General features: G+C 33.4%; 2 protein-coding genes across 2 annotated transcripts; both read left to right on the top strand.

Moving 5' to 3' along the window:
* Positions 1-8,975: 8,975 nt before the first annotated feature.
* On the top strand, positions 8,976-10,541 carry LOC114165221 (uncharacterized). The gene is made up of 3 exons (XM_028049881.2): positions 8,976-9,833; positions 9,979-10,122; positions 10,299-10,541. Exons 1-3 carry the CDS (start codon positions 8,976-8,978, stop codon positions 10,539-10,541), a joined length of 1,245 nt encoding a protein of 414 aa, XP_027905682.2.
* A 4,633-nt stretch (positions 10,542-15,174) lies between these two features.
* LOC114165220 (uncharacterized) lies at positions 15,175-16,739 on the top strand. The gene is made up of 3 exons (XM_028049880.2): positions 15,175-16,032; positions 16,177-16,320; positions 16,497-16,739. Exons 1-3 carry the CDS (start codon positions 15,175-15,177, stop codon positions 16,737-16,739), a joined length of 1,245 nt encoding a protein of 414 aa, XP_027905681.2.
* The last annotated feature ends 10,082 nt before the right edge of the window (positions 16,740-26,821 follow it).

The raw sequence follows: 26,821 nt of genomic DNA, 5'->3' as shown, positions 1-26,821 counted from the left end.
TGGAAAAACGTTTTATCATACAATTGCATACAATTTTATAGCCAAAGATACATACATGAACCCATCATATGATAATCAGCAAACAAGACACTAAGACTCAAGACACAATTATACGGATACATATAATCAGTCGGATTCACTAGATACTTGCACTTGTGGTGGCCTCTATTGCTCTACAGAGCAAATTGCCAATGGGTTTCACCCTACCACTCACAAGGTTAGTCTTCAAACATCTAAGGCCATTCCAAAGACTAGGGCCTCCTGCTACTCTCACCACTTGAGTCACTACGCTCTAGAGATTTGACCAATGAGGCACCACCATGAGATCTCACCTAGAGATTCATGGAATTACGTCCTAAACCACCTACAATCATGTTTCACCCTCTCTTCTATTTAATATAAAGTAACCTCACCCTCTCTCCTATTTAATATAAAGTAACCTCACCCCTCAGATTTAAACTAACCCTAACGCTGCCCCACTCCTCAGCCCCAAGCCCTACGAAACCTTACACTCATTTTTATGTTTCTCTTTGTGACAACAACGTGTCTATCCTCTCTACATCCATTCTTACCATTAATTTACATTTGACACAAGTAACATTTATTTGTGCTTGTTTATACCTTACCATGTTTATCCATGATTTGAATCCACAGAGTGTGGTGATTGTAATATTTGAAAAAATTCACAAAGCAACGAATCTCGAAAGTTAAAAAAGTTTGGATTTGGAAAAACAATACCAGAAGTTGACTTTCGTAAGAGTGAAACACATATCGGAAGTCAATTTTCGTAAGTGTAGAATGGGCATGAGATGTCGACTTTTGGTGAATCAAGACCGAGATCTCGACTTCCATTGAATCAACCGATGAAACTTAACTTTTGGCGGCGAATATCAACTTCCATTGAAAACTAGCTTTCGGATGTTGACTTCCGGTGAAGGATGCTTCCGGATGTCGACATCCGACGAATAATGCTTACGAATATCGAGTTTCGTTAAGAAGTGTAACTTTCGAATGTGGTGTTGATTCCGAATGTGGACATTGGTCATTCCGAATATCAACATCCGGTTAATTGAGTTATATTTTTTATTTTTTATTTTATTATTTTTAAGATGGGTTAAATATGTTTTTGGTCCCTCAAGTTTCAGTGAATTTTGGAATTAGTCCCTCATCAAAACTTTATACCAATTTAGTCCTTCATCTTTCAAAATGTGTGAATTTAGTCCTTTTAACCAAATTTTGTTAAGTTTATATGATGTTTCAAGCGCATTTCATGATAGTATTTAAACTAACATTGAAGCAAAAATGTGTCAAATAATGTAAATAATTTAAATACTATCATGAAATACGATTGAAACGTCAAATAAACTTAACAAAATTTGGTTAAAAGGACTAAATTCACGCATTTTGAAAGATGAAGGACTAAATTGGTCAAAAGTTTTGATGAGGGACTAATTCCAAATTTCACTGAAACTTGAAGGACCAAAAACATATTTAACCCTTTTAAGATTTATGAAATATTTGATTTATATTTTTTATTTTTGAAATATGTTGTGTTCTAATTTTTAATGATAATTAATTTTAATATTTTTTTGAATTTGTTTATTACAAATATGGCTAGAACATGATGAACTTTTATACCTAGTGCTAAGAGTTCTCCACATGTTAAGGCTTCTAAGCAGTAGGATCATAAACGTAGAGCTACGATATTTGGTCGTAGAAGGGGGGATCATCATGGAGAAATTGGTATTCATGAGGAGTAGGAGAATGTTACTAGTACAAAAATGTCTTTAGGTTATTTCATGTTTATTGTTTGATTGTTGAAATATATTTGCACTTTTTTTGTAGAGTTGAATATATGAGCACTTTCCAAGATTGGGAATGAAGCAATTACTGGAACTTTACGATGAGTAGAGACCTCGAGCGAAACATTTACAAAGAATTTATTATACGGAATTATCCAACTTTCATTGACATATTCATACAATAAAAGCTATGAAATACACACATGACGAAGGTGCTCAACATAATCCTGTTAGCAAACCCTTTGAGGTTTACTATGATGCCTCTCATCATGGGCTTGAATGTGTGTTGATGCAGGAGAAGAAGGTGGTGGCATATGCTTCGTGGCAACTTAAGGTGCATGAGAAGAACTACCCCACTCATGACCTAGAGTTGGCAGCAGTAGTCTTTGCCTTGAAGATCTAGAGGTACTATCTTTATGGTGCCCAGTTTCGTGTGTTCAGTGATCACAAGAGCCTCAAGTATCTGTTTGATCAAAAGGAGCTGAACATGAGACAAAGGAGGTGGATGAAGTTCTTGAAGGATTATGATTTTGAACTGCTATATCATCCGGGAAAGGCGAATGTGGTGGCAGATGCCTTAAGTAGGAAGACAATGCATACTGCACAACTTATGATCAAGGAGATGGAACTGCTAGAGAAATTCAGAGATATGAAGTTGCATGTTGAGTTGGGATCTGAGTGCATTAGGTGTAGTAACCTAACTATATCTAGTGACTTTCTAAACTTAATCAAGGAAAAGCAGTTGGTGTGCGCCAGTTTGAAAGGAGTGAGGGAATTGCTTGGGTCATATGGAGCAAAGGAGTTTGCCTTGGGTAGTGATAGTGTATTGAGATACAGAGGCAGGGTGTGTGTACCAGATTATGCTGAGGTTAAAAGGTTGATCCTTGAGGAAGGGCACAAGAGTCGTCTTAGCTTGCATCCTGACATGACTAAGATGTACCAAGATCTTAAGGAGGCTTTCTAGTGGCAAGGCATGAAAAAGGATGTGGCTCAATTTGTATCTACCTGTTTAACATGTCAGAAGGCGAAGGTAGAGCATCAGATGCCTAGTGAAATTCTATAGCCTTTGGACATACCGGTGTGGAAATGGGATAGTATAGCTATGGAATTTGTGACCCATTTGCCACGAACCTTTAGAGGTCACAATACGATCTGGGTTGTGGTGGACCAATTGACCAAGAATGCTCATTTCTTGGCAATGAACCTGAGGATGTCTATGGCCAAGTTGGCCTAGTTGTACATTAAAGAAATAGTGAGATTGCATGGGGTACCGTCGAGCATAGTTTCAGATAAAGATCTGCGGTTGACTTCTCGTTTCTGGCAGACTTTGAAAAGTGCTTTGGGTAGCAAGTTAACCATGCGTGCTGGATCATTTGGGTGCGTGGGATGAAGTCTTACCTTTGATAGATTTCACTTACAATAATAATTTCAATGCAAGCATCGGCATTACACCATATGAGGCCCTTTATGGCAGGAAGTGCAAGACCCCACTGTGTTGGTATCAAGATGGGGAAGGAATGTTGGTTGGGCCAGAGTTGTTGGAAGTATGTGTTTGTATCAAGATTGATAGGTTGCAGGCCTCTTAGAGTAGGTAGAAGGCTATACACACCAAAGGAGGAGACCTTTGGAATTCGTGGCTGGAGATCACGTGTTCTTGAGGGTGAGCTGAACCATTGGTGTGGGAAAGGGCTATCCACTCAAGGAAGCTTTCTCTTAAGTTTCTTGGCCCTTATCAAATCTCGAGGAGGATTAGGCCTATGGCTTATGAGATTGCTTTGCCTCCTCAGTTGGCCAATCTCCATCGGTATTTCATGTCTCATAGTTAAGGAAGTATGTGTTTGACCTATCTCACGTGTTGGAAGCAGAGGATGTACATATTAGGGAGGATCTTACGATGGAAGTACCACCCGTTGCTTTGGAGGATCGTCGCGTGGAGGAATGCTGGGGAAAATCAGTTAGTCTTGTCAAAGTCATTTAGGACTAGAGGACAGGTGACTCTACTTGGGAGTTAGAGGAGGATATGAGGAAGTCATATCCACATTTATTTTCTGGTATATCTTAATTTTCGAGGTCAAAAATTTTTGTTGTTGAGGAGAGTGTAAGGCCCACTTTATTCCTGCCCCAATGTTTAAGGGCCTACCCTATTTAAAGTAGGAAGTATGGAAATATGCATGTAATATCTGATGATATGGACTGGAATTTATGAGCTTGGTATGAGAAAATGTATGGATCATGGTTGATTGGTTGGTTCAATATTGGCATGAGATTGGTATGCATGATAAATCTAAGATTGGTTGGTGAGACATGGCTATGGTGTGGGTTGGACGTAATTCCATGAATCTCTTGGTGAGATCTCATGGTGGTGCCTTATGGGATGAATGTAATTCCATGGACCTCTTGGTGAGAGCTCATGGTGGTGCCTCATGTGATGGACGTAATTCCATGAGCCTCTCAGTAAGGTTTCGTGGTGGTGCCTCAATGTATATAATTAGGTAAGGATTGCATCTTGAAACTCTAAAGAGTTAGTTAGTCTCACGTAAAGCGTACTGACTCAAGTGGTGGAGTAGTAGCAGGCCCTAGTCTTTGGCAGGATAATGGCCTTAGATGTTTGAAGGCTAACCTTGTGTGTGGTAGGGTGAAACCCATTAGCAATGGCTTTGTAGAGTAGTAGAGGCCACCACAAGTGCAAACATTCGGTGAATCTGACCGATTATATGTATCCAAATAATTGAGTCTTAGAGTCTTGCTTGTTTGCAATCACATACTTGGTTGATTTATGTGTTCTTGGCTTTTAAATTGTATGCTTATTTGTATGATAAACCTTTTTACTCTAGCTTACCTTTCTTGCTTGTGTCTGTATTCTTGTGTGGTTTTTCCTTTTTGCAATGATCACCAATTCCGTAGTGTGAGCAAATATTGGAACCCCTGATGATCGCAGTGACAATGGGGATGCTGCAACTTGATGGTCATGAGTTGATGTTGGACTCATGTTGTGAAGAACTTTTATTATATTGTAATCTCTTGTTCTATGAGCAAGATTGTGGTTAGCTGTTGAAATTCTTGTATTTTGTTCCTGACATCATGTAGTTCCTTGTTTTCCTTCTGGTATACTTGGATGACTATATTATCCTTTATACTTTAAGTCTTGTGTTCTTCGAATATTATGATTTATGCAACATTTTATTTAATTGAATTTATCTATTAAATGAGACGTTACATATACAAGTTTTGGTAAGTTAGGAACTTTGTCCACGAACTTACCCTATTCACCTAAGAGGACTCTTGTTCAAAGACGAAACACTATCATTACTTTACTACTTTGTTTAGGCTGATATTTTTATTACTAGTATTTTAAAGCATCGTTAAATAATTATTATATATATATATAAAATAAAATAAGAATTTATTAGTTCGATATGTATCATGAAATATTTAAGACTTGCGTGTCTTAGGTGAAATATACTTATTATATTTTTATACAAAAAATTATTAGATTAAGTATACGCATTTTACATATATTCTAGCAAAAATTGATTATATGAAAAACATATGCACGATGCTTGTATATGTTCATCCATACAAATTGAACATTTAGTGTTTAACATGATTTAATATACACATAAAATTATATTTTACACTTAGTTGTTTAAATACACAATCAAAACCAAACACAAGATCCGTTGAACTTAGATTTAACACAAAGGTATTAGAGTGTAAGCATGTTGAGCGAGAGGTTTTCTGCCCGTTTTAAAGCGTAAAAAAAATGCAGTTCGCTCAAAGCTATTATCCTAATTGCTTTAAGCAAAAATATTGTTTTCCTACAGACTCTAACGAATCTAGAGTTAGATATCTTTAGTGCTGTAAATGTTTTGGTAGATATCAATATTCTAAAGAGTATCCCAATAAAAGAACAATGAGTTTAAAGGATCAAGGTATTGAAAGCTAGGATAAAACTCATTCTTTACCTAGTAAAGAAGTTGTAGACTCTGTGAAGGAAATCCTCCTTTGTGAAGGTAATTTATTGTTGGTGAGGAGACTTTTTGAAAGCTAATCTTTTGAGGTGAAACAAACAAAAAATAAAAAGTCTATTCCATACGAGAGTAAAGTTTTTGAAAACATTTGGTATATTAGTATGATATTATCTGTAGTTGTAATTGTTGCAATTCAAGAGAGAAAATACGAGTTTGTTTACTAGAAACTTAAAAGTTTAAGAATTTTCTTGTCTTCCACTGTTTGCTTGAAGATGTTTCAATCACTTCCTTTGATATTGCTTTGAGATGCATTAAATGCTTTTAACTTGGCGTTGTGTGTGGCTTCTTTAGAACCAGTTATGGAATATCGTAGATCTTCACGTGCCAAGGCATGTGGTTTATCTTCATCTTTAGAGCCAAGTTCATGGCCTGACAAAGTTGTATGAAATACTTAGACTTACGTGTATTACACAAAGTATACTTATTATTTGTTCAAACAAAAGCTTATCTGATTTGGTATACTTGTGTTTGTTTAAGAAAATTTTTATCAGACGGTGCATGTGAACAACACTTATGTTTGTCAAACGAAGCACATAGTGCTCACGTCTGTCCAACTACACAACTTGTGTTTGTTCGGTGTTGATGGTTTAATGTAATCAATTTTTCCAGCAAGTATACTAGATAGTTTGTAGTACAAGTGTCGTATCCATAATGACTTGGTAGAAAACACAAGATCTATCTAGTTTGAGTTGAACAAAACAATGTTTTAGTTGCATAGAAAATATAAGAACATATTTAATGTGAAAATTTGTATTGATCTAAAACAATAAAATTGGATTAAAAATATATTTGAGTAAGGCTTGATTTCAAAGCTAAAAGACGTGTTGAAGCCAGATTTCACCACCTTGTTCATCTCTTGTATTGATTAAGTTGATATTTTCAAAGATACAATCAGTCATGTCCTGAGAGTTCTCTTTAAATGTAACTCTAGGTCCATTCCTCACACCTATAACCTAGGATCATCAAACTTCAATATGATACCTTAGTGATTGCTTAAATGAATCACTTGCATTAAGATCAGGACTCTATAACCAGCTAGAGCCTTAGATCTATTCCTAGCATCTAAAAGCAGGAGAAGAATTAGTTGCACCACAAAATGGAACCAGTTCCCACTTAATTCCAACCAAATGGAATAAGACTAGTGATCAATTTATCTAATATGTAATGAAAAAATACTTTGATAAATAAAATAGTACCAATATAAGAGAGTTCCAAAGGGGTTACATCTTTACTTTAACACTTAAAGAGATTTTGCTCCTCATACTAGATGAGAACATATAACACATGGAAGTGCCATCATCTCTTTTTCACTTAAATAATGTTTACTAAGTACAAGGGAAAGTGCCTACAAGAGCTCTCTAAGAGTCTCTTAAAAGAACCCTTACAAAATGTCTTTCTAAACAGGGGTGTAACTCTACTTTTAGAAATTGTCCAGGATAGTGCTTAGGACTATACTTCAGGCTCAAACTGTAGAGGTTTCCTCCCTAAGTGGGTTTCCTTTATGGCTCAGGTCTCATGCTTTGGTGCTGCAACTAATAAGATAACTTCCTGAAGAAGGTGTCTTCATGGCTTAGCATCAGGTTCAATGTTTGAGGTTTCCATTTGCTATGGGTTAGCCAATGTGGCTCAAGCCTCAACTTTGCCGCTCAATTACTCAGTTTTGCTCATAATTGCTTTAAATTCATCCATTTACTTTATTTTTGCACTTTGACTCTCTATTGATATTGGAAACTACAAAACAAGCTAAATCGGGATAATTTATACACAAATTCATTAAAATCAAAACAATATAACTGTAAAATTAATCTTAAAATTATCTCATATTGGACACTTATCGACACACCCAACTATAGACCTTGTTTATCCTAGAACAAAAGGAAACTAAAAAAGATTCAAAACATATTTGCATTAAAAGGTTGGCCAAAAGACTAAACCCAATTCTTTCCTTCAGTTTTAGGCTTTGCAAACTAGGTTCAATGATGAACCTATTCAACTCTTTTTCAAAGAACACAAACAACATACTTTCACAGTTTTGAGATTATGCAGATTCACTAAACCAATTTATGTGCATTTGCTCACACGTGAACCTCATTGTTTGGTGTCTACCCTCATTCACTATAGTACAAGTTCTTTCGAAACTTTGTACCTTCTCTCTAATTACTACCCACACATGATTAGCATGGATCACAAAAGTGTTTGTTGGCATTCAATGTGGCCAAATCAAATCAACTTCTACAGTACAATCTTAAAATATAATTCACTTATATTAATTTAGAGGTATTTAGAATATATTTAAATCATATAGAAATATCATTTTATTTCTTACTAAAATACTATGAATAGTGATAAAAGGAATATCAAGCATAATCAATCAACACTATATATTATAATTCTCACTATGTACAATTGTTGTTTATATAGGCCATGTCTTAAGTGCCACTAATTAGTGTTATTAAAATTATATTCTTTTTGTCTTTCTTACCTGTTTATTTGAATAAACTTGCTTTTCTTTAATTTGTATGAGTGATATTTTATTTTTCATCTTTTAAGCATAAATTAAGCCAAAACATATTATCTTATAATATTAGAATGTTGCTATTTAAAAAAAATAAACTACAAAACTGAAACCATGTGAAGTTTGCCCAAACAAAAGATCAATCAAGTTGTTTTTACATCTACAAATAGTTACAAAAATTCCAAATAGTTTTGTAGATCTGTAAAACTATGTCAATACATGTTAATTTAGGTTTAAATACAATAACAAACACCTAATACAACGAACTGAAAAGAGACAACCAACAACAATTTAAAATTTAGTTACGCTGAATATATCATCTTTTAGCGATCCACCATATATAAAACTAGTAATCATTTTCATATACGTATAAATTTACCTGCTTTAAAATTTGAAAGATCATACATCTTCATCTAAGAACAAATCATCACCATGATCAACACAATATCTTTTTCTTATATGGTATGGACATTTTATTGTGAATGTTCTATTACTTTGCCTTTTCTTTTCAGTCTTATCGAATTGACATGTTTTCTCCATATTTTGAAACATTTACAAGATTATTAGATGAATGACCATATACGCATATTGTCATGGCTAATGGAAACAATTTTTCTGTAGGTTCATATGAGGACTATCCCTAGAGGAGCAGTAATTTTATTTTCAATAATGATGTTGCTATTTGACACAACTCACTCAGTCGTTTTAGAGCCTGATGAAAATCATATAAAGTCAGCTACTTTTTTGTCTGAAAACTTTGAAGTGGGACCAGGAAAAATTGTGGTGAAAACATTATTAGATATTGACATTCCAAGGGGTCACATTGGGGTCAAGAGTTTTGATGTTGAAGTAGTTGATGAAGATGGTAATTCAGTACCGTTGTATGAAACTTACCTTCATCATTGGTTTGCTGTAAAATACATTGAAAACATTACCATGTCACAGTACATTAAACAATCTCACGACCTTCGCAATGGTATCGAATTTGAAAGAAATGATGGTGCATGCCAAGGTTTTTTGCTTCCACATTATTGGGGCTGGGGAGCAGAATCACGAGGAACATCTTCAAATCTTCCAGATCCTTTTGCAGTTGAATTAGGGAATCCTACAAAAATAAAGCATGGGTTTAAAGAAAAATGGTTGTTTAGCATCATGGTTATTGATACACGTGGAACACAAGATAGAAAAGGTTGTATAGAGTGTAGGTGTAAGCTTATGAATCTCCCAAAGGACTTTTACAATGTCACAACGGGCATTAATGGTCAATTGTTGCCTAGAAATTATAAAGGAGGACTCTTTTGTTGTCAAGATAACGTACAATGCAAATTAAGAAATGGTTTTCGTGGCCCAACGAGAAAGCTTTCCCTAAGATACAAAATAAAGTGGGTTGATTGGGATGAACAACAAGTGCCTCTTAAGTTCTATATACTTGATTCAACTGATCGTGTAAGATCAAATGGTTCTACACCAATTCATGATTGTCAGGTAGATCATTTACTTAATACATACAATACCTTACAAATCATAAGCAAACTTTTGAAACTCATTTATTTTCCAAACAAAAGTATTAGGCTATTAATTACTTTTTTCGTTGGTATGTGAGTAAAGTAAATTTCTCAATTTGTTATAGGCAGAGTATACGATCCCAAGAAATCATGACAATGACATCCCTCATGTTAAGAAAGCAAACATCCCAATGACAAAAGGTGGTTATCTTATATATGGCACTGCTCATATGCACACCGGTGTTGTCAATGTGACTCTGTATGGACAGGTAAAATTTGATATTTGTTGTTCCCATATAAGTTGTATCATGTAGATAAACTTACATTACATTTTGTGTAATTCATATATTCATTAGGAATAAATTTTGTTCATATTTTTATATCTTTATAAGAAATTAAAAAGTTTATTGAATCATCTCTATATTTACGATTATGCTTAACTTAGGATGGAAGGGTTTTATGCACTTCAAATCCAAAATACGGAACTGGAAAAGAAGCAGGAAATGAAAAGGGTTACCTAGTTGGAATGTCAGTTTGTTATCCTAAACCCGGTTCTATCATGATCGAAGATGGTGAAATTCTAACACTGGAATCCGTATATGAAAACAAGTTTCGTACCGGAGCTATGGGGCATTTCTACATTTACTTGGCAGACCAAATACCAAACAAGTATTTGAAGGAAATTTGATGTGAAAGTAGTTATTTATCTTTCTGTAATGACTTATATAATTTATAGAATAATCGTAATACATCAATACCAATTCTAGATCATCACTATATGTATTAATGTTGTCTTACTTTTAATCCTTTACCTGGTTTATGATCATGTTCTCTTGGTGGGTTAAATGGTATACAATCATTTTTTTGCTGATTGAGCTTGTACATTAAAAATAAAGATTTTTGTGAACCAAATGTCAATTTGAATCCATTAATAACAAAAGAATGAGTATAGTTAATTACGAATCACACCAAACTGAAGATTAAGGGAAAGGAATAAACACAAAAGCTGAAAATGAATATGTTTTCTCTCGTATTATCCAAGATATTTTTTTACATCTATGTAGGGATCCCTACAATTCACTTTTGTAAAAGGGAATTCAAAATATCTAGGACAGTTAATCCTATAGATATTACGTTAAATCTTATACACTTGTTATATTAATTTGTAATACATTTTATAATAAATTATATATCCTTTTACGAAATTAACATTCTTAATGCATCATTGCTAGATTTATGTTTTTTTCATATTTAATTTGAAAATAGTGTTGGTTTACTTGCAAATTTATTCCAAGTTATTACTATGAGTATTATTGTTGGTTTACTTTTAACCCCCAGCTTAGTTTGTGATGGTTTTACTTGTGTTATAGTGTTTGGTTGATGCATTATTTGGTATATAGTTATTGTTAAGCTAACAATACACTAAGAAAATGTAGTCTACTAATAGAGCTTATAATTTAAAATCAAGTGCCAATTTCAATCCGAGAAGAAGAAAAAAGACTTGTGTAGAGTGAGGTGCAAATCACACCAAAATGAACATTAGGAAAAGGAAATAAATGAAAAATTGAAAATGAATAGATGATCCTCTATTTCATGATCTATCTAAATAAATACATATTTTTTAATAATAATTTTAGTGTATAATAATATTGATATTGATTTATATACGATATTGAATTATTTAAATTTTTATAAAAGTTTGAAATGTTGCATGACCTTCTATTATTTATCTTATGTATTGAAACTACTCATATATATTAATATTCTTATCAACTAGATACATAAATTTATTACAATCCCTTGTAAATGAAGTAAGGACTTAATAATGAAGTCACTCCTAATGACTTAAATACTTAAGTAGTCCTTATAATTTTTACTATCCCAAAATTTTAAATTTAATTTAAAAAATATAATTACTTTAATCTATTTAACTTAATTTAAAATATTAATTTCGATATTCACAATATCGAATTTAAACATTGATATAACACGTTATCAAAACAACAAAATTTAATAAAAGCATTTATACATTATCATGATTGAGATTCCCTAAAATAACCACAATATAAATTTAAAAGATTAAATGGAAGTTTAGATCATTAACCTCCATGAAAAATTTTAACCTACAACCCAATCAACTAGAAACAACCACTCACTAAGATGAAAGAAAAATACACTTTAGATCACCAATGTACCTAAGAACACACTCGCTGAAGCAACAACCAAGGAAGATAGCCAAAATTTCGTAAACGCGAGGGAGAAGTGAGGAAGAACAAGATTTTGTGTAGAAATATAAACAAATTTATGTCAAACATTCGATGTATATCTTAAAATTTATGACAACCAATGTTGTCAAATGACGTATATCATAAAATTTTTAATGAACCGTGGGAGGTGCACGTAAAAAAATTGATTTTAATTAAAAAAATATCATTGCACATTTTTTACGTCCTGTTCTTTTTATGTTAAACAATCATTTCTTGATGCAAGTTACTTTTTTTCCACTATTGTTGGTTCAAGTTCAAGTAAATCATCCTTGTTTTTGTATGAGATGGAAGGACAATTAGTATTTTTAAGAAATGCTTTTATGTTAATTGTGATATGATGGGTGGATTTCAAAGGTGTTTGATATAATTTTTTTTTTATTTGAGACTAAGGTTTGGGCTAACAGTATTTTTCTAGGCAGAGTATTCTTGATTAATGTCTAAATTTGTTTTAGCTTGATTTAGTATTGAAATTTCAATTTTCTTATATTTTTAAAAATATAAAATAAACAACATGAATGTCAAAGATACTCACAACTAAATATATATTTAATTCACAGGATTAATTGTGAAAGTTTCCATGTGAGAATGGAATAAGAGCAAGAATACAAAAATAAGAGCATAATGATATAAAGAAAAGATAAGATAGAAATTGCTACAAGAATGCAATTGGACATAAGTTAAATCTATTTAATTATACTAGTGTGAAAAGTTGCCTAAACAAATGAAAGAACATGATATATATATATATATATATATATATATATATATATATATATATATATATATATATATATACATGTATGTGTGTGTATGTATGTATATGTAAGTATATATATATATATATATATGCATATATTATGTGTTTATAAAGAGTATGAGAAATTTGACAAGGAAATAACATTCAATTCAAAATTGGAAAGGGAGAAAAGATAATTTGAAGATGGATAACTTATGAATTAATGGTAGAGGTCATGCCACTTAAAGATGTTTCAAGATAGGTGTTAAATGAGCATGCACTTTATCATATTATTTACGATAAGATTAAGTTAAGAATAGAAGTTTCTCTCTCTTGTAAATACTTGGAAGCGTCAAAACAGGTGAATAAAGTTGTAGTAAGTTGTAGTATATGCACCGACGGTACAAACCTTGCGGAATGAAGTATAACCAACCGCTCGGATGTGGAAAAAACTAATCGGTCATTAATAAAATCAACTAAACATCTAATTAACATAAATATGTCAATAATAATGTTTAAAGGAAATTGGACTGAATTAATTCATCCCTAATAAAAATCTCAAGGAGAAAACCATATTTACAGGTCAAATGTATGGTTGTTTGGGCATTCATTAAATTTTTATTATAGCTTTAATTGTTTTAACTGATCGAACCTGAGCTTACTTTAACATTAGAGCACCTTTAACAGGTACCCCATGATCGGTTGGCTAATAGATTACCCTAGGACAGAGAGGAAAACACTAGAGTCAACAGACCATGAAATTATTTTAATTGGACGTTCGACCCTATACCCGAGACAAAATTTCAAAACAATCAAAATAGTATAAATTCAAGGAATAAAGAATCATGTTTGTTTTTTTCCTTTTTCATAACCTTTTAACCAGAAAACGAGTGATATTGTTTTAGAGTCCATGAAGTTTTTATATGATTGATTTACAAAACTTTATGGTCTCTCTTTAACGAAGATGGCAATTTCTCTTTGGATAACCCTTTTTTTCTTAAAAGTAGATGGCAATGATTTTCTTTGTGCATGTTTATCTTTTATAAAAATAAAATTATTGAAATAAATTGGTTGACGTACATTCACGGTTTTTCATTCTAGTTTTATGTTGTCCATTTTTACTGAGTCACATTACATTAAGAAACATGTATATGTGTTTTTAAGATGATAAATGCCTTATAATCTTTGTTTCATTGAATTATTTAGAAGTTAATTTTCCAAAATTTGATATAAATGATATCACAATCATCGCACTTGCCCATTAAGAAAAACACAACCTTCCATTGTTATGTGTTGAATTCGTTGTTTATAGTGATAAAAAAGGCTAAGTTAAGTTGTTTGTAATAGCTATGCTATAAACATTGTTGTTTCTAGTATTTTAACATTCAAGGACACAACAAATCAAGTTCTACAGTACAATCTTAAAATATAATTAACTTATATTAATTTAGAGGTATTTAGAATATATTTAAATCATATAGAAATATCATTTTATTTCTTACTAAAATACTATGAATAGTGATAAAAGGAATATCAAGCATAATCAATCAACACTATATATTATAATTCTCACTATGTACAATTCTTGTTTATATAGGCCATGTCTTAAGTGCCACTAATTAGTGTTATTAAAATTATATTCTTTTTGTCTTTCTTACCTGTTTATTTGAATAAACTTGCTTTTCTTTAATTTGTATGAGTGATATTTTATTTTTCATCTTTTAAGCATAAATTAAGCCAAAACATATTGTCTTATAATATTAGAATGTTGCTATTTAAAAAAAATAAACTACAAAACTGAAACCATGTGAAGTTTGCCCAAACAAAAGATCAATCAAGTTGTTTTTACATCTACAAATAGTTACAAAACTTCCAAATAGTTTTGTAGATCTGTAAAACTATGTCAATACATGTTAATTTAGGTTTAAATACAATAACAAACACCTAATACAACGAACTGAAAAGAGACAACCAACAACAATTTAAAATTTAGTTACGCTGAATATATCATCTTTTAGTGATCCACCATATATAAAACTAGTAATCATTTTCATATACGTATAAATTTACCTGCTTTAAAATTTGAAAGATCATACATCTTCATCTAAGAACAAATCATCACCATGATCAACACAATATCTTTTTCTTATATGGTATGGACATTTTATTGTGAATGTTCTATTACTTTGCCTTTTCTTTTCAGTCTTATCGAATTGACATGTTTTCTCCATATTTTGAAACATCTACAAGATTATTAGATGAATGACCATATACGCATATTGTCATGGCTAATGGAAACAATTTTTCTGTAGGTTCATATGAGGACTATCTCTAGAGGAGCAGTAATTTTATTTTCAATAATGATGTTGCTATTTGACACAACTCACTCAGTTGTTTTAGAGCCTGATGAAAATCATATAAAGTCAGCTACTTTTTTGTCTGAAAACTTTGAAGTGGGACCAGGAAAAATTGTGGTGAAAACATTATTAGATATTGACATTCCAAGGGGTCACATTGGGGTCAAGAGTTTTGATGTTGAAGTAGTTGATGAAGATGGTAATTCAGTACCGTTGTATGAAACTTACCTTCATCATTGGTTTGCTGTAAAATACATTGAAAACATTACCATGTCACAGTACATTAAACAATCTCACGACCTTCGCAATGGTATCGAATTTGAAAGAAATGATGGTGCATGCCAAGGTTTTTTGCTTCCACATTATTGGGGCTTGGGAGCAGAATCACGAGGAACATCTTCAAATCTTCCAAATCCTTTTGCAGTTGAATTAGGGAATCCTACAAAAATAAAGCATGCGTTTAAAGAAAAATGGTTGTTTAGCATCATGGTTATTGATACACGTGGAACACAAGATAGAAAAGGTTGTACAGAGTGTAGGTGTAAGCTTATGAATCTCCCAAAGGACTTTTACAATGTCACAACGGGCATTAATGGTCAATTGTTGCCTAGAAATTATAAAGGAGGACTCTTTTGTTGTCAAGATAACGTACAATGCAAATTAAGAAATGGTTTTCGTGGCCCAACGAGAAAGCTTTCCCTAAGATACAAAATAAAGTGGGTTGATTGGGATGAACAACAAGTGCCTCTTAAGTTCTATATACTTGATTCAACGGATCGTGTAAGATCAAATGGTTTTACACCAATTCATGATTGTCAGGTAGATCATTTACTTAATACATACAATACCTTACAAATCATAAGCAAACTTTTGAAACTCATTTATTTTCCAAACAAAAGTATTAGGCTATTAATTACTTTTTCGTTGGTATGTGAGTAAAGTAAATTTCTCAATTTGTTATAGGCAGAGTATACGATCCCAAGAAATCATGACAATGACATCCCTCATGTTAAGAAAGCAAACATCCCAATGACAAAAGGTGGTTATCTTATATATGGCACTGCTCATATGCACACCGGTGTTGTCAATGTGACTCTGTATGGACAGGTAAAATTTGATATTTGTTGTTCCCATATAAGTTGTATCATGTAGATAAACTTACATTACATTTTGTGTAATTCATATATTCATTAGGAATAAATTTTGTTCATATTTTTATATCTTTATAAGAAATTAAAAAGTTTATTGAATCATCTCTATATTTACGATTATGCTTAACTTAGGATGGAAGGGTTTTATGCACTTCAAATCCAAAATACGGAACTGGAAAAGAAGCAGGAAATGAAAAGGGTTACCTAGTTGGAATGTCAGTTTGTTATCCTAAACCCGGTTCTATCATGATCGAAGATGGTGAAATTCTAACACTGGAATCCGTATATGAAAACAAGTTTCGTACCGGAGCTATGGGGCATTTCTACATTTACTTGGCAGACCAAATACCAAACAAGTATTTGAAGGAAATTTGATGTGAAAGTAGTTATTTATCTTTCTGTAATGACTTATATAATTTATAGAATAATCGTAATACATCAATACCAATTCTAGATCATCACTATATGTATTAATGTTGTCTTACTTTTAATCCATTACCTGGTTTATGATCATGTTCTGTTGGTGGGTTAAATGGTATACAATCATTTTTTTGCTGATTGAGCTTGTACATTAAAAATAAAGATTTTTGTGAACCAAATGTCAATTTGAATCCATTAATAACAAAAGAATGAGTATAGTTAATTACGAATCACACCAAACTGAAGATTAAGGGAAAGGAATAAACACAAAAGCTGAAAATGAATATGTTTTCTCTCGTATTATCCAAGATATTTTTTTACATCTATGTAGGGATCCCTACAATTCACTTTTGTAAAAGGGAATTCAAAATATCTAGGACAGTTAATCCTATAGATATTACGTTAAATCTTATACACTTGTTATATTAATTTGTAATACATTTTATAATAAATTATATATCCTTTTACGAAATTAACATTCTTAATGCATCATTGCTAGATTTATGTTTTTTTCATATTTAATTTGAAAATAGTGTTGGTTTACTTGCAAATTTATTCCAAGTTATTACTATGAGTATTATTGTTGGTTTACTTTTAACCCCCAGCTTAGTTTGTGATGGTTTTACTTGTGTTATAGTGTTTGGTTGATGCATTATTTGGTATATAGTTATTGTTAAGCTAACAATACACTAAGAAAATGTAGTCTACTAATAGAGCTTATAATTTAAAATCAAGTGCCAATTTCAATCCGAGAAGAAGAAAAAATACTTGTGTAGAGTGAGGTGCAAATCACACCAAAATGAACATTAGGAAAAGGAAATAAATGAAAAATTGAAAATGAATAGATGATCCTCTATTTCATGATCTATCTAAATAAATACATATTTTTTAATAATAATTTTAATGTATAATAATATTGATATTGATTTATATACGATATTGAATTATTTAAATTTTTATAAAAGTTTGAAATGTTGCATGACCTTCTATTATTTATCTTATGTATTGAAACTACTCATATATATTAATATTCTTATCAACTGGATACATAAATTTATTACAATCCCTTGTAAATGAAGTAAGGACTTAATAATGAAGTCACTCCTAATGACTTAAATACTTAAGTAGTCCTTATAATTTTTACTATCCCAAAATTTTAAATTTAATTTAAAAAATATAATTACTTTTATCTATTTAACTTAATTTAAAATATTAATTTCGATATTCACAATATCGAATTTAAACATTGATATAACACGTTATCAAAACAACAAAATTTAATAAAAGCATTTATACATTATCATGATTGAGATTCCCTAAAATAACCACAATATAAATTTAAAAGATTAAATGGAAGTTTAGATCATTAACCTCCATGAAAATTTTTAACCTACAACCTAATCAACTAGAAACAACCACTCACTAAGATGAAAGAAAAATACACTTTAGATCACCAATGTACCTAAGAACACACTCGCTGAAGCAACAACTAAGGAAGATAGCCAAAATTTCGTAAACGCGAGGGAGAAGTGAGGAAGAACAAGATTTTGTGTAGAAATATAAACAAATTTATGTCAAACATTCGATGTATATCTTAAAATTTATGACAACCAATGTTGTCAAATGACGTATATCATAAAATTTTTAATGAACCATGGGAGGTGCACGTAAAAAAATTGATTTTAATTAAAAAAATATCATTGCACATTTTTTACGTCCTGTTCTTTTTATGTTAAACAATCATTTCTTGATGCAAGTTACTTTTTTTCCACTATTGTTGGTTCAAGTTCAAGTAAATCATCCTTGTTTTTGTATGAGATGGAAGGACAATTAGTATTTTTAAGAAATGCTTTTATGTTAATTGTGATATGATGGGTGGATTTCAAAGGTGTTTGATATAATTTATTTTTTTTTTATTTGAGACTAAGGTTTGGGCTAACAGTATTTTTCTAGGCAGAGTATTCTTGATTAATGTCTAAATTTGTTTTAGCTTGATTTAGTATTGAAATTTCAATTTTCTTATATTTTTAAAAATATAAAATAAACAACATGAATGTCAAAGATACTCACAACTAAATATATATTTAATTCACAGGATTAGTTGTGAAAGTTTCCATGTGAGAATGGAATAAGAGCAAGAATACAAAAATAAGAGCATAATGATATAAAGAAAAGATAAGATAGAAATTGCTACAAGAATGCAATTGGACATAAGTTAAATCTATTTAATTATACTAGTGTGAAAAGTTGCCTAAACAAATGAAAGAACATGATATATATATATATATATATATATATATATATATATATATATATATATATATATATATATACATGTATGTGTGTGTATGTATGTATATGTAAGTATATATATATATATGCATATATTATGTGTTTATAAAGAGTATGAGAAATTTGACAAGGAAATAGCATTCAATTCAAAAATGGAAAGGGAGAAAAGATAATTTGAAGATGGATAACTTATGAATCAATGGTAGAGGTCATGCCACTTAAAGATGTTTCAAGATCATGCCACTTAAAGATGTTTCAAGATAGGTGTTAAATGAGCATGCACTTTATCATATTATTTACGATAAGATTAAGTTAAGAATAGAAGTTTCTCTCTCTTGTAAATACTTGGAAGCGTCAAAACAGGTGAATAAAGTTGTAGTAAGTTGTAGTATATGCACCGACGGTACAAACCTTGCGGAATGAAGTATAACCAACCGCTCGGATGTGGAAAAAACTAATCGGTCATTAATAAAATCAATTAAACATCTAATTAACATAAATATGTCAATAATAATGTTTAAAGGAAATTTGACTGAATTAATTCATCCCTAATAAAAATCTCAAGGAGAAAACCATATTTACAGGTCAAATGTATGGTTGTTTGGGCATTCATTAAATTTTTATTATAGCTTTAGTTGTTTTAATTGATCGAACCTGAGCTTACTTTAACATTAGAGCACCTTTAACGGGTACCCCATGATCGGTTGGCTAATAGATTACCCTAGGACAGAGAGGAAAACACTAGAGTCAACAGACCATGAAATTATTTTAATTGGACGTTCGACCCTATACCCGAAACAAAATTTCAAAACAATCAAAATAGTATAAATTCAAGGAATAAAGAATCATGTTTGTTTTTTTCCTTTTTCATAACCTTTTAACCAGAAAACGAGTGATATTGTTTTAGAGTCCATGAAGTTTTTATATGATTGATTTACAAAACTTTATGGTCTCTCTTTAACGAAGATGGCAATTTCTCTTTGGATAACCCTTTTTTTCTTAAAAGTAGATGGCAATGATTTTCTTTGTGCATGTTTATCTTTTATAAAAATAAAATTATTGAAATAAATTGGTTGACGTACATTCACGGTTTTTCATTCTAGTTTTATGTTGTCCATTTTTACTGAGTCACATTACATTAAGAAACATGCATATGTGTTTTTAAGATGATAAATGCCTTATAATCTTTGTTTCATTGAATTATTTAGAAGTTAATTTTCCAAAATTTGATATAAATGATATCACAATCATCGCACTTGCCCATTAAGAAAAACACAACCTTCCATTGTTATGTGTTGAATTCGTTGTTTACAGTGATAAAAAAGGCTAAGTTAAGTTGTTTGTAATAGCTATGCTATAAACATTGTTGTTTCTAGTATTTTAACATTCAAGGACACAACAAATCAAGTTCTACAGTACAATCTTAAAATATAATTAACTTATATTAATTTAGAGGTATTTAGAATATATTTAAATCATATAGAAATATCATTTTATTTCTTACTAAAATACTATGAATAGTGATAAAAGGAATATCAAGCATAATCAATCAACACTATATATTATAATTCTCACTATGTACAATTGTTGTTTATATAGGCCATGTCTTAAGTGCCACTAATTAGTGTTATTAAAATTATATTCTTTTTGTCTTTCTTACCTGTTTATTTGAATAAACTTGCTTTTCTTTAATTTGTATGAGTGATATTTTATTTTTCATCTTTTAAGCATAAATTAAGCCAAAACATATTGTCTTATAATATTAGAATGTTGCTATTTAAAAAAAAATAAACTACAAAACTGAAACCATGTGAAGTTTGCCCAAACAAAAGATCAATCAAGTTGTTTTTACATCTACAAATAGTTACAAAACTTCCAAATAGTTTTGTAGATCTGTAAAACTATGTCAATACATGTTAATTTAGGTTTAAATACAATAACAAACACCTAATACAACGAACTGAAAAGAGACAACCAACAACAATTTAAAATTTAGTTACGCTGAATATATCATCTTTTAGTGATCCACCATATATAAAACTGTTAAGACTTTGTTAAGACTTTGGCAAGTGTACCAAGTCGTGCAAGTAATAAAAATGGTAAGTCCAAGTATCGTTTTCCCACGGGAATTGCGTTTGTTTAGTTAACTAGGTGTACTTACTAATTTAAGCGTTGAATGTAACCATTGATTAATTCGAAACAAGTGAAAACATAAGGATTTCTAAACTTTAAAGTGATAAAATACCAAGGCAAAGACTCATTGGGGTTGGAATTCATGACCAAAACTCTAAGCAAGCACCTCACAATATAAATCTCTCATCTACTCAAGCATTGACATCAAAGGTATTCAATCCCTAATCCCTTAGGGATATGTTTTGAACTTTTATGTAAACATTACTAATCCCTTAGAGGTTTAAACACAAAAGACACATTAAAAACGATGTCTAGAATGACCAAAAGCTTTGGTCTATGTCTAGAACCAAACCTTTAGGTTGTTCTATCCATGTCTAGGGTTCCAAAACACTTTCCAATGATTAGATACCACCCAAAACGCATAGATATTCCATCATGCACGAAAATAATTTAGATAGAACACAAAAACAGTGAAAGAGATTCTATTGCATAGATGAAACTATAATGAGTTTAGGTACATTACATCCAACCCCAATGAAATGGAGTTTAGCTACTCCTATACATCTAGAGCACAAATGGAGTTGAAATGGTAGAATGGATGAAGAAAGATTGATCCTTTAAGCTCCAGAAATGTCTCTGCCTTCGTTTTGAGTTCCAGCAGTGTTCCTCCCACCAAAACCTGTCTTTTCTGTTCGAGTCTCGACACTTTTAATGTTTGAGCAAAAAGATAAACTCGCTGGGCCAACAAACATTCTCGCTGGGCTAGAGAGCATTCCTCGCTGAGCTAGTGAGTCTGGTTCGCTGGGCTAGTGAGTCTGGTTAGCTGGGCGAGTACATCCAGCTAGCTGGGCTAATGGCTCCAGGCAGCAACTAGTGAATTTTTTCTCCAATCTTCCATTCTTTTCTACAAAAGTCCACAAACATCAAAGTAAACATGTTTTTGAAATAAATAACAAAATCCTAAATTCTTTCATGAGATCAACACAAAAATACATGAATAAAAGACAAATAAGAGGTTCTAAGAAGTGTAAACAATAGGTAATTATCACACTTATCAACTCCCCCAAACTTGAATTTTTTCATGTCCTCATGGAAAGAAAAACTATCAAAATAGCAAAGAGAAGCAAGGCTAGCCTGATCAACACAAAAAGAGAAGCATATGATATCAACTCACACTATCCTTGTCACACAAAATAGAGAAAAGTCTTTTGCATTTCACAGAGTGAACATGGAATGGTGCTTTTATCAACACAAATCCTTAAACCAGAATGATATATGGCACACAGGAAAGAGAATCATCACAGCTTTCACCATGGTAGTGTTTCACTCAACTGACAAGTGTTTAAACAACTCAAACTCAGCATGTTAGAAAATTACTTCATCAACCTTTGCACTTCATCTCAAAAACACTTCACACAACTTGATTTAGATCAAAAGGTCTTTAAGGGTTGTAGCTTGGCTTGGCTAGAAGAAGCATGGTTTTTCTTGGATTCAAAGACACCAAATGAGAAGAAGAGAACAAAAATATGCATAAATCATTCATCAACATCCTCTACCTTCATATAAAAAATAGGCTCCCATATCCTTCTAACCTCATTTTTATCTATAGCAACCTCTTTGCTTGCCTTTTTCTTTTGTTCATTCATTTTCATTTTCTTTTTCTTTTTCTCTCTTTTTTCTTTTATAGAGATATTCAAACATTACTAAGAGGCATTCTCAACCAATTCACCCCTTACTTTTTCACACAATCTTCCCTCAAACTTAATCCCAACTTATACCTTCATAACATACTATTTGTTCTCTTCTTCTAGAGTGTGGGTAAAGATGTATTTCTCTTTATAGGCTTAGGGGTCACAAAAATAACAAAGCTCAAAAGGTTCACAAAAGATCAAAGTCAAGCATCAAGGGTGGCTATTTGGCCAAGTAGCTATGTAACATAAAAAACAAAGAAGTGCCTTTCTCATTTCTAATCAAGTGTGTATGTGCATTTACAAGAATCATGCAAAACTCAAATCCATAGCAACAACAGCTTTCTCACATACACTCCCAAACACATTCTCACAATTCTCACCATTCAATCCCCTGGTCATAATCACACAAGGTTAAGGAATTAATCAAATTGCAACCACGTCCACATTCTCACTCTTGGATTTGCAAGCAAAATGCTCAAGATCATGCAAGGATAACATGAAAAGACATCAAAGCTCCCAATGCCAACAACAAAATAAGGCATCCAAAACAAGGCTGGCCAACAAAATTATGAGAAAAAGAGAATTAGTTCAACTATCAAGCAAGTGTTCCACCCTAAAACAAGGTACTGAAAGCAAAAACTAAATAAACAGCTGGCTAATAACACAAACTAAAACACTAAAAAAAACAAAACCAACAAAAACACCAATCAAAGTACTCCAGACTGCATCAGGGTCCTCCCTGCTCTCCTTCTTCAGCATCAGGGTCATCATCATCAGCAGGGTCCTCCTGACCTCCTTCTTCTGCATCAGGATCATCATCAACAGCAATAGAACCTCCCCCCCACTGAGACTTAGGCCTGCCCACAGGCCAAGGAATGCGTGCCTCAAACTGTCCTCTTGTCATGATAAGATCATCTGGAAAATCTGGAACACCTAGAGACAAATGGTGCATGCTATCTATGATGTTGACTTGGCCTTGCCTAAGTGCTTGATGACCCAGCCACATGTCCTCCTGTCTTGCAAACATTTTGGTCATGGCTGCTTGGAAGGATGCCTCGAAAGTGGAGGAAGGATCATGTGTGGACTGAGAGGAAGAGGAAGCTCGGGGTGGACGGGGTGCTCGGGGTGGTGGTGCAGGTTCATTGAGTTCCACCCTACTAATGCAATTCTTCCTTATGAACTTTTTGTCTATGGGTGGCTGGAGGGAGAGGAGTACAGGAGTATCAACAATGATTCCCTTTTCCCTGCAAAGAGCTGTGATAAGTGCAGGAAAACCCAACTTTACATTCTCCATGTCCGCAGTGTAGGCGATATCCTGAGAAATGTGGGCCCCCACGTCCATGTCCATACCTGTTACAAGCCCATAAATGAGATATGATCTCATTAAGTTAAGATCTGAAGTATGAGTGTTGGGGCTTAGGTTGGTGTAGGAGAAGGCACTCCACATTTGTGCCAATGAGGTTAGATGCTTCCGAAGAATGCGGATGGGATTGCCATTGACGCCCAACATGTAAGTATGACCCGGGGTGCACAAAGCTGAGGCAATTGCATCATGATCCTTGTGAGCACTTGAGAATTCACTAAATGGAGTTACGTGGCCCGCAGGAGGTGATGCCGTCCTCAAAAAGGTATTGATTATCTTCCTGTCATATTTTATCAGCTTCCCCCGCACCCTACATTGACGTGGGCCATCCCTCACCTGCTGGTATGCGTTTGCATAGAACTCTTTTACCAACACTTCATCAATTTCATTAGGAAGGTCTGCTAACACCTTATGCCAGTTTCGCCTCTCAAGCTCCAAACGAAACTCATCATACTCCCCAGGATTTAATTTGACCTTCCTCTCTGGTATCAAGCTCCTGGACATTATCTCAGCAAAGCGGTTGGCAGCCATCTCCGAAGAGAATTTATGTTGATCAAAATTCTGCACCATGTCTGATTCCATGAAGTCTGGTTGGGGATTCTGAGAAGAAGAGCCTCGGGTAATTCTCTTCTTTTTAGCAACATGGGAAGTCTTAGGAGGAGCCATCTGCAAAAAGAAGAACACAAAGCATTACACTACACAAAACTAGGATTACAACTAGAAGTAAAACAAAACAACACAGTAAGAACAAACAAGGTTGCTGAATAAAAACACAAGATTACAGGGGTGAGCAAGCAAAACCAGAGAAACAACAAAACTAGGTGGATTCGCTCGCTGGGCGAACAGGCTCGCTGGACGAGAGGTCTAAAAACTGGAAAACAGTGACAGGGATCGTCACTCGCTGGGCGAGCAGGCCCGCTGGGCGAGAGGATCTCGTTGTACAGGGACTGCTCGCTGGACGACTCACCATGAATCAAAACAACCCAAAACACACAAGCACGCACCCGCTAGGCGAACGCAAAGCTAACCCAACTACAACTGACGGAAAAGGCACACAAAATGGACCAAATATCTAATACACACAAATTCAAGAAGCATGAACATGAAATCAACCAAAACAGAACCCTAACACTAATCTTAAACATCAAAACAGCAGCAAAACAACAACAAAATGAGAATGGAAGCAAAAATCACTTACTTGATGGAAGAGACAAAGAGAAAACGTGAAAAATGGAAACAAAAGTGCAAAGTGTGAGCAAAGGTGAAGGTGGAGGCGCAACTGAGCGAGGAAGAGGGAAGGGGAACGGCTAGGGTAAAAAGAAGGGGGAAAAATGGATTAAAAATGAAAAGTAATGATGGGGAATAACCGCAGTTGCTCGCTGGGCGGTCCGATACCACTCGCTGGGTGAGCTGCTTCGGAAATTTAAAAAGCAGGCTTGACCCAACTAACCGCTGACAGCATTAAATGCTGTGCAGTCGCTGGGCGAGTGGCACCGCTCGCTGGGCGAGTGGTCAGGTTTTCCCCCCAAAAATTCGAATTTCAATTTTTTTTTTTGAAAGAGCGTCGCTGGGCGAGTTTTATGCGCCCAGCGAGTAGCTCCAGGGGCAAAAATTCGTTCAAAAAGGGCTGGACGAGTAGTACTCGCCCAGCGATTTTATTGGACAAAAGATTTTGTTGGTGCAGGGGTCATGCTCGCTGGGCGAGTGGGGGCTAGCTGGGCGAGTCTGCATAATTTTGAAACTGTTTTTCTGTGAAAAACCAGACTCGCGAAGCTAGTTGTCACTCGCTGGGCGAACAGTGGCAGACCTGATGCACCCAAAAATTGGTGAAATTGAATCTACTAACTAAGAAAAACTCAAAAACACTGGGTTGCCTCCCAATCAGCGCTTGTTTAACGTCATTAGCTCGACGCCTGTAGGCTCATTCGTCATCTAGATGAATGACAGTGGTGAGGCGTTCAACCTCACCCCCCAAATAGTGCTTAAGTCGCTGTCCGTTCACAACTCAACTCCTTTGTGGATCTTCCGAGGAGGGATCCATCAGCTCTATTGCTCCATAGGGTTTGACTTCCTTGATGGTGAAGGGTCCAGACCATTTAGACTTCAACTTACCCGGAAATAATTTGAGCCTTGAATTGAATAACAACACTTGTTGGCCAGGTTGAAATTCTTTCTTAAGTAGCTTTCTATCATGATACATTTTAACTCTCTCCTTGTAGCTTTTAGAGTTCTCATATGCATTCAACCTCATCTCTTCAAGCTCCAGCAATTGGGTCCTCCTCTTCTCAGCAGATAAAGAGGGCTCAAAATTCAAAAACTTCAAGGCCCAGTATGCCTTGTGCTCCATTTCCACAGGCAAGTGACATGATTTGCCATAGACCAACTGGTAAGGTGATAATCCAAGAGGAGTCTTCATGGCAGTCCTATATGCCCAGAGGGCATCATCAAGTTTTAAGGACCAGTCTTTTCTAGATGAAGCCACGGTCTTCTCTAAAATCCTCTTAATCTCCCGATTAGACACCTCGGCTTGACCATTAGTCTGTGGATGATAAGGTGAA

The sequence above is a fragment of the Vigna unguiculata genome, chromosome 10 (assembly GCF_037176805.1).
Source record: "Vigna unguiculata cultivar grain cowpea cultivar isolate G323 ecotype 2 chromosome 10, ASM3717680v1, whole genome shotgun sequence".
Taxonomy (NCBI): Eukaryota; Viridiplantae; Streptophyta; class Magnoliopsida; order Fabales; family Fabaceae; genus Vigna; species Vigna unguiculata.
This window is presented reverse-complemented; position numbering and strand designations above follow the sequence as displayed.